At 50.7% G+C, this 9,039-nt stretch overlaps 3 protein-coding genes across 3 annotated transcripts in view; 1 reads left to right on the forward strand and 2 right to left on the reverse strand.

Annotated features, from left to right (window-relative positions):
* EMWEY_00019410 (hypothetical protein, conserved) overlaps window positions 1–750 on the reverse strand; it is a gene marked incomplete at both ends in the record, with an annotated part of 15,141 nt that extends 14,391 nt beyond the window's left edge. The window contains 2 exons of the mRNA XM_013477750.1: window positions 15–204; window positions 607–750. Of these exons, the coding sequence (XP_013333204.1) occupies window positions 15–204; window positions 607–750 (334 nt within the window). The remainder of the gene's footprint in view (window positions 1–14; window positions 205–606) is intronic.
* A 1,050-nt stretch (window positions 751–1,800) lies between these two features.
* EMWEY_00019420 (SAC1 phosphoinositide phosphatase, putative) lies at window positions 1,801–4,149 on the reverse strand (the record flags this gene model as incomplete). Its single annotated transcript, XM_013477751.1, has 2 exons — window positions 1,801–2,049; window positions 2,986–4,149. 2 exons carry the CDS (start codon window positions 4,147–4,149, stop codon window positions 1,801–1,803), a joined length of 1,413 nt encoding a protein of 470 aa, XP_013333205.1.
* Window positions 4,150–5,385: 1,236 nt separating this feature from the next.
* Window positions 5,386–8,467, forward strand: EMWEY_00019430 (hypothetical protein, conserved; the record flags this gene model as incomplete). The annotated part of the gene is made up of 2 exons (XM_013477752.1): window positions 5,386–7,864; window positions 8,370–8,467. 2 exons carry the CDS (start codon window positions 5,386–5,388, stop codon window positions 8,465–8,467), a joined length of 2,577 nt encoding a protein of 858 aa, XP_013333206.1.
* Between the last annotated feature and the right edge of the window lie 572 nt (window positions 8,468–9,039).

Below are 9,039 nucleotides of genomic sequence, written 5' to 3' on the forward strand. Positions count from 1 at the left end.
CTGCTGCTGCGTACCTGCGTAAAGAATGGAGATCGCATCCGCGTTTGCTGCCCATAAAGACCTAAAAATTTCCTCAGCATAAGGAGACACCGTAAGAGGGGCGAAGGGACCTGCTGCTGCTGCTGCTGCTGCTGCTGCTGCTGCTGCTGCTGTTGCAGGAGGTGCAGCAGCAGGAGCAGGAGCAGCAGCAGCAGCAAGCTGTTTCTGCAGCACAGCCCTAGCAAGGACACTCTGTACTACATTAGTACGATCTAAGCAATCAATACAATTTGTTCTTATTACTCCTTGCTGCTGTCTATACACCTAATAAGACACAAAAGGAGACAGCAAAAAGGAGACAAAAGGAGACAATAAAAGGAGACAATAAAAAGAGACAATAAAGGGAGACAATAAAAGGAGACAAAAGGAGACAAATAATAAAAGGAGACACTGAGTAAAAGGAGACAATAAAAGGAGACAGAAGAAAGAGCGGTAGCAAGAACAGCAATGGTAGGCAGTGTATGCTGCAACCAAGAGGCAGCAGCAGCAGCAGCAGCAGCAGCAGCAGTGGTGGCAGCAGGAGCAGCAGCAGGAGCAGGAGCAGCAGGAAGAAGAAGCAACGCTTACCTGCCCAACCCGCCATCCAGGGACAGCAACTGCTGCTGTTGCTGCTGCTGTCTCCTCAGGCAGCAGCAAGACACGAAGGGACCCTTGTGTATCTATTTGCTGCTGCAGCTGCTGCAGCAACTTCCCTACATTCTCCCAATGCATATTCTTACATTCAGCATGAAAATCAAACCTATACAGCAACAGCAGCAGCAGCAACAGCAGCAGCAGCAGCAGCAGCAGCAACAGCAGCAGCAGCAACAGCAGCAGCAGCAGCAGCAGCGGCGGCATCAAATTCTGCTGCAACGCCAAGCATCGAGGATGTGTGTGACGCTCCTTATAGGGGCTAAAGGTGCAGCACTGCTGCTGCTGCTGCTGCTGCTGCTGCTGTTACTCCTGCTGCTGCTGCTGCTGCTGCTGCTCTTTCTGTTGCTGCTGCTGCTGCTCACCAGGTACAATGGACATGCTTGATGTGCTGCAGCACTTCCTGCATCTTCTCTCCCAGAGTCTGCAGCAAGAAGCAGCAGCAGCAGCAGCAGCAGCAGCAGCAGCACGTGCTTGTGGATAAAGGAGACAATAAAAAGGAGACAATAAAAAGGAGACAATAAAAAGGAGACAAAAGGAGACACATAAGAAAAGGAGACAGTAATAAGGAGACAGATAAGGAGACAATAAAAGGAGACAGTTGCCTTACCCGTTGCCAGCCTTGCTTATCTACCAAGTTAACTGCCTCCACCTCTCCGTAGCGCCTGCAGCAGCAGCAGCAGCAACAGCAGCAGCAGCAGCAACAACAGCAGCTACAGCAGCATGCATGCTAGTTGATACCCCAAAGCAGCAAAGCTGCTGCAGCATCTAGTGAGGCAACAACTAACGCTGCAAGCAGCAGCAACAGCAGCAGCAGCAACAGCAGCAGCGGCAACAGCAGCAACAACAGCAGCAACGACAGCAGCAGCAGCAGCAGCAACAGCAGCAGCAACAGCAGCATACTTGAATAGAGATTCAAAGTGGCGAGTTGCAGCAGCAATCTGCTCCTCGTGTCCAGCAGCAAGACGAGGGGTAGGGCACCAACTGCAGCAACAGCAGCAGCAACAGCAGCAGCAACAGCAGCAACAGCAGCAAAATAGGAAAGTAGCAACGGGGAAAGACGTTCTGCTGCTACTGCTGCGCTGCTGCACTCCTGCAGCAATTGCAGCAGCTGCAGAAGATTGGCAGCTGTTACGGCGAGCTGCTCTTGCTGCAGTGTTGCTGCTGCTGCTCTTGCTGCTGCTGCTGCTGCTGCTGCTGCTGTACCTGAGTGTTGGTGGCTGCTGCCATAGGAGAGGTATAGATCCGCGTATCTGTACAGAGCTCTGTATATCCAACCTCCATGTCCTCCTCCCGCTGCTGCTGATGCTGCTGCTCTTGCTGCTGCTGCTGCTGCTGCTGCTGTTGCTGCTGCTGTTGCTGCTGCTGCTGCTGCTGCTGCTGCTGGTATCCGTAAAGGGAGAAATATATGCAGGCAAGGGGTCGTGATAATAATGCAGCAGCAGCTGCTCAGTCTCCACAAAGTTAGCAGCATCTCCTAAGACACACAGCAGCAGCAGCAGCAGCAGCAGCAGCAGCAGCAATAAAAGGAGACAATAAAATAAAAAAAGAGACACTGTAAATAAAAGAAGACACTATAAATAAAAAGGAGACAATAAAAAGGAGACAGTAGTAAATAAAAAGGAGACAAAAAAAAGGAGACAAAAAAAAGGAGACAGTAAATAAAAAGGAGACAATATAAATAAAAAGGAGACAGTATCAATAAAAAAGGAGACAGTATAAATAAAAAAAAAAGGAGAAAATAAATAAAAAGGAGACAGTATAAATAAAAAAAAAAAAAGAGAAAATAAATAAAAAGGAGACAGTATAAATAAAAAGGAGACAGTATAAATAAGAAAAGGAGACAGTATAAATAAAAAGGAGACAGTATAAATAAAAAAAAAAAAAAGAGAAAATAAATATGTATACCTTGTGTATTAATTCCCCTACAATGTAATCTTGTGCCTATACGTGAGGTGTCTCTCCTTGACAGCAGCAGCAGCAGCAGCAAACTCGTGCTGCTGCTGTATAAGCAACCAGACCCTACATATCTGCATGCACACAAGCAGCAGCAGCAGCAGCAACAGCAGCAACAGCAGCAATAGTAGCTTATTTGAGGTAGCAGCAATATGCTGCTGCAGCAGAACTGCTGCTGCTGCTGCTGCTGCTGCTGTAAGTGTTGCTGCAGCAACAGCAGCAACAATAGCAGCACACAATGCACAACAGCAGCAGCAGCAGCTAAAAGGAGACAATAAAAAAGGAGACAATAAAAAAGGAGACAAAAAAAAAGGAGAGAATATAAATAAAAAAGGAGACAGACCCTTGTATAGCTCGTACACCAAATGCTGCAGCGTGCTGCTGCAGCGGCAGCAGCAGCAACTTATTAAACAGGAATCTGTCTCCTTCTCTCTCCTTGCTGCAGCAGACACCAGCAGCAGCAGCAGAAGAAGCAGCAGGAGCAGGAGGGGAACCGTCTGCTGCTGCTGCTCCTGCTGCTCTTGGTACTGCTCCTGCTGCTGCTCCTGCTGCTTCTCCTGCTGCTGCTGCTGCTGCTGCTGCTGCCTGCTGCAGGGACTGCTGCAAGGAGACAGTTAGATCAAAGGAAGGAGAGAAGAAGAAGTGTCCCCCTGCAAGTGTCTCCAATACCCAAGGGATATAGGGACAGCCGCAGTCCATGCTGCTGCTGCTGCTGCTGTCGCTGCTGCTGTCGTTGCTGCTGCTGCTGCTGCTGCTGCTGCTGCTGCTGGGGGCAGCAACAATCTCTGTTAAGTAGACATCTGCTGCTGATTCATCAAGTAATTGAAGTCTTAATGGTCTCCTTAGCTTCCTTGTACGTAATGTCCATTGCTGCTGCTGCTGCTGCTGCTGCTGTTGCTGCTGTTGCTGCTGCTTCGGCTGTTGCTTCTGCTGCTGCTTATGGTGCGCATTCTCATCTCCTTCCTGTCCCTGTTGCTGTTGCTGCTCCTCCTTCTGTTCCTGCTGCTGCAGCTCTTGCTCCTGCGGTTGCTGCTGTTGGTGTTGCTGTTGCTGCTGCTGCTGCTGCTGCTGCTGCTGAGGTAGCCTTAGATCAATAGCCCTAAATGTACGTACATGCAGTATATAATTGTCCCCTATTTGTCCCTTTTCTTCTGCTGCATCAATCAGCAGCAAACAGCCACCTTGCTGCTGCACATACACCCCAAATACACCCCAGCAGCTGTACGTATGCAGCAACACATGCTGCTGCTGCTGCTGCTGCTGCTGCTGCTGGTGTACTGCAGCAGGAGCAGCAGAGGGAGCAGCAGAAGCTCCTGGTCGGGAGGTCGATAGACGTAAGATGCCGCTATTGCTGCTGCTGCTGTCGCTGCTGCTGCTGCTGCTGCTGCTGTGGGGTTGAGCAGCAGAAGGATCGATACGGTGTATGTACATCTCAGCACCTCCTTGTCTCCTCTGCACTAAGCGGAGACAATCCGTATACACCTCAACTTCTATTTGCTGCTGCAGCAGCAGCGAGGCATCCATCTCGTGCTGCTGCTGCTGCTGCTTCTGCTGCTTCTGTTGCTGCTGATGATGTTGCTGCTGGAATGGCAGCAGCAGCAGACGCTGCTGCTGCTGCTGCTGAGCTTAACGGTGGGCCTTCTTATTCTCCTAAGAGGCCCAATGCTGCTGCTGCTGCTCTTGCAGCAGCAGCAGCTGCTGCTGCTGCAACAGAGCTGGGACACGCACTTGCTGCCAAGATTCTTGTGCTGCTGCTGCGTGTGGGGCCGCAGCAGCAGCAGGAGGAGGAAGCAGACCCTCAGCTGTTGCTGCAGTTAAAGGAAGGCCGTTGCTGCTGTTGCTGCTGTTGCTGCTGCTGCTGTTGCTGCTGCTGCTGCTGAGGTGTCTCTATTGACTGTCTCCTTAGAACTGCTGCTGTTGAGTCAATAAGGAGGTTTTTGCTGCAGGAGAAGCAGCGCTGCTGCTGCTGCTGCTGCAGTTGCTGCTACTGTTGTTGCTGCTGTTGCTGCTGGAGTTGCTGCTGGTAGTAGGCAGCTGCTGCTGCTGCTGTTGCTGCTGCTGCAGCAGACTGTTGCTGCTGCAGCAAACTAGGCAGATTAAGACATCTTTTTATATACAGCAGCAATTTATTATTTAATTAATTTTATTAATAAATAAAAAAAGAGACACTTCTGCTGCTGCGTCTCTTAAGACACACACGGCTGCTGCTGCAGCTGCTGCAACAGCAGCAGCAGCTGCTGCTGCTGCTGCTGTCGTTGCAGCAGCAGCAGAAGCAGCAGCAGCAGCAGCAGCAGCATGCAGCATGCAGCGGCCTCTGGGGCCTTACATGAGGAAAGAATTTCCTTGTAACCGTTTCTTGCTTCCTTGGATACCTTATTTAGCGAGCTCTGCTGCTGCTGCTGCTGCTGCTGCTGCTGCTGTTGCCGCTGCAGCAGGGCGCACACCGCAGCAGCAAACCTGCTAAGACCTCCCGCTGCGAGGGGCCCTCTGCTGCTGCTTGAGGGCCCCCTTTCTCTTGCTGCGTCTATGGCAGTACCCATTATCTAGCAGCAGCAGCAGCAACAGCAGCAGCAACAACCGCAACACCAGCAACAGCAGCAGCAACAACAGCAGTTGCTGCGGCAGGAACATACCCAGCAGCAGCAGCAACAACAGCAACAGACGCAGCAGCAGCAAGACAAGGGCAGACAAAGGGCCCCCTTGGGGCCTCTGTAGCCTAATTGGGGGCCCCCAAGGAGTATACAGTTTGCTGCTGCAGCAATGACACAAGGCTTACCTCAGCAGCAACCTGCTGCTGCTGCTGCAGCAGCAGCAGCCCCAAGCGCTGCTACTGTCCCTTCTCCTGCTACTGCAGCAGCATCAGTACCAGCAGCGCAACCCGTAGCAGCAGCAATACCTGTAGCTGCAGCAGCAGCGCCACTACCAGCGCCTGCAGCAGCAGCAGCAGGACCATCATCAGTTACACCAGCAGCAACGCTGGCAGCAGCAGCTCCAGCAGCAGCAGCGGATAAAGGCGGAGTTGCACCTCCAGCAGCAGCAGCAGCATCTCCAGTTGCAGCAGCAGCAGCAGGAGGTCTGTCTGTGCTGCCAGGTGTCCAGACAGCTCCTTTATCAGCAGCAAATGCTGCTGCTCCTGTTGCTGCAGCAGCAGCAACAGGGAGCGGCAGTCTAGTTAGTACACCTGGTGTTGCTGCAGCAGCGGCCCCTCCAGCAGCCTCAGCAGTAACACCAGCAGCAGCTACAGGTGCAGCAGCAGCACCAGGAGCAGCAGCAGCACCAGGAGGAGCAGCAGCAACAGCAGCAGCAGAATTAAGCGAACGTCTTGCTCTGTTTGGTGCTGCTGTTGCTTCTGCACAGAGGGGCCTCCAAGGTTTGTTTGCTCCTGACCCTAGCAGCAGCAGCAGCAGCAGCAGCAGCAGCAGACCTGGTGTGTCCTTAGCAGATTCATCTATGTCTATGTGTGGCCCTGCAGCAACAGCAGCAGGTGTCTTAGGGGCATCTACAGCTCCCCCTGGCTCTGCTGCTGCTGCTGCTGCTGCAGCAGCAGCAGCAGCAGCAATGCCTCTTAAACCTCTACCAGGGGGGCCCCTGCAGCTACCGCATGCATCGTACCTGCTGCAGCAGACACGACTAGGGGGCCTCTTCTCTGTGCAGCAACCTCTTGCTGCTTATGAGGACCCTTTGCTGCTGCCTCCTTTATTTCCTCATTTATCTGCTGCACAGACACCCCATTTATTTGCTGCTCCTGCTGCTGCTGCTGCTGATCCTGCTGCAGCAGCTGCAGCTGCAGCAGCAGCTGTAGCCGCACCGCTAACAGGCGCAGCAACAACTCTTCCTGCTGCTCCGCTGCTTGGTCCTCCTGCATGTACCGCAGCCGGACCAGCAGCAGCAGCAGCAGCAGCAACAGCAGCAGCAGCAGCAGCAGGCCTTACAGGTTCAGTAGAGGACACCAGTCTTAGCAGCCCATCTCCAGCAGCAGCAGCAGCAACAGACTCCCCCTCTCCACCAACAGCAACAACAACAGCAGCAGCAGGAACAACAGCAACAACAACAACAACAACAACAGCAGCAGCAGCAGCAGCAGCAGCAGCAGCAGAGAGACAACCTGGTGAACCTTTAGAGAGTTTAGCAGCATGGTATAGACGTCGTTATGGTAGTGGTGGTGGTGTCTCCCTATCTATAAACAGCAGCAGCAGCAGCAATAGCAGCAGCAGCAGTAGCAGCAGCAGCAGTAGCAGCAGCACTAGCACTAGCAGCACTAGCAGCAGCAGCAGCAGCAGCAGCAGCAGCAGTATAATGGATATACTAAAGAAATTTGAGTTAATTTGTGGGGAGAGGAGACACAGCAGCAGGGAAGCAACTAACGAGGATATTATTTATGTATATAATGATGTTATTCGTTCCTTCTCTCCTTATCATGTATTATATACATTTAATAAATCTACTCCTCCTCCTGCTGCTCCTGCTGCTCCTGCTGCTCCTGCTGCTCCTGCTGCTGCTAATGTAGCAGCAGCAACAGCAGCAACAGCAACAGCTAAATCAGCAATACCACCACCAACAGCAGCAGCAGCAACAGCAGCAGCAGCAGCAGCAGCAGCAGCAGCAGATGCGACATCTACAACAGATATACAACATAAACACTCAATTGTAGACACTAAATCATACCCACTGCAGCAGGGGGCCCCGCAGCAGCAGCAGGGGGCCCCGCAGCAGCAGCAGGGGACACCGCAGCAGGAGGGGGCAGCACAGCAAGGAGGGGAATCTAAAGAAGAGGGGGTTGACCCCAAAGAGGGGGCCCCCATAGAGAAAGGGGGGGGCCCCAAGGAAGAGGGGGCCCCTGTAGAGGGAGGGGCCCCTAAGAAGGAAGATGAGGCCCCTAAGGAAGGAGAGGAGGGGGCCCCTAAGAAAGAAGAGGGGGCCCCCCATGATAAAGAAGAGACAGCAACTGTCTCCTTAATAAAGGAGACACATGTTAAGGACGCATCTGCTGCTGATGAACCTGCTGCTGCTGCTGCAGCAACAACAGCAACAGCAGCAGCAGCAACAGCAGCAACAGCAGCAGGAACAGCAGCAGAAGCAAAGACAGCAGCAGAGGACGAAGGGCAGCAGCATCATCAACCCTCATCAGGATCCCTTCCCGGTGCTGCAGCTGCTACGCCTGCAGCAGCAGCAGCAGCAGCAGGAACAGGAACAACAACAGGAGGAGCAGCAGGAGGAGGAGCAGCAGGAGGAGGCAGACGTAAGAAGAGAAGGAGACAAAAGGAGACAGTAGAGGGATTTGTCTCCTTAGAGGAAATAGTATTATCTTTGCTTCCTTATCATTCCTTTTATATACATAATATGCATGCATATACACCTGAACCTGAGAGTAAGCTCCTCCTCCTGCTGCTGCTGCTGCTGCTCTGATGGTGCTGTTGCTGCTGCTGTTGCTGCTGCTGCTGCTCTGATGGTGCTGCTGCTGCTGTTGCTGCTGCTGCTGCTGCTCTGATGGTGCTGCTGCTGCTGCTGCTGCTGATCAATTCTCCGTATAATAAATATATTTATATGTGTATGTATGTTGTTGTATACATTATATTTATTTATTTATTTATTTATTTATTTATTTAAAATATTATTTATTTACTTATTTGTGCCTCCTTGTGTCTCCTTATAGAGGAAGAAGAGAGAGCAGCAAGAAGAAGGAATGTGCATGCATTAGCTGCTGCTGCTAAGCAGCTGTCTCTTGCTATTGCTAATCCTCATAGTGCAGCAGCAGCAGCAGCAGAAGCAGCAGCAGCAGCAACAGCAACAGCAACAACAGCAGCAACAGCAGCAGCAGCAACAACAGCAGCTCAAGACATAGCTACCTGGGTAAGCCCCATGCATGCATACAACCCAGTGCATGCATGCAAGCATGCATGCACATACATGTGTCTCTTTTTTTAACTGTCTCCTTTTTGTCTCCTCCTTTTTGTCTCCTTTTTGTCTCCTTTTTGTCTCCTTTTTGTCTCCTTTTTGTCTCCTTTTTGTCTCCTTTTTTGTCTCCTTTTTCCTTATTATTTATGTGTGCGTAATTGTATATGTGTTTCCTTTTTATTTATATTATATTAATTGTCTCCTTTTGTCTCCTTTTATATCTTTTTGTCTCCTTTTTGTCTCTTTTTTTGTCTCTTTTTTTTTTTATAGGATTATTTATGTTTACGTAGTTGTATATGTGTCTCCTTTTGTCTCCTTTTGTCTCCTTTTATGTCTTTTTGTCTCCTTTTTGTCTCTTTTTTTGTCTCTTTTTTTTTTATAGGATTATTTATGTTTACGTAGTTGTATATGTGTCTCCTTTTGTCTCCTTTTATGTCTTTTTGTCTCCTTTTTGTCTCTTTTTTTGTCTCTTTTTTTTTTTATAGGATTATTTATGTTTACGTAGTTGTATATGTGTCT

The sequence above is a fragment of the Eimeria maxima genome, genomic scaffold, assembly GCF_000499605.1.
Source record: "Eimeria maxima Weybridge genomic scaffold, Emw_scaff171, whole genome shotgun sequence".
In the NCBI taxonomy this organism is placed as follows: domain Eukaryota; phylum Apicomplexa; class Conoidasida; order Eucoccidiorida; family Eimeriidae; genus Eimeria; species Eimeria maxima.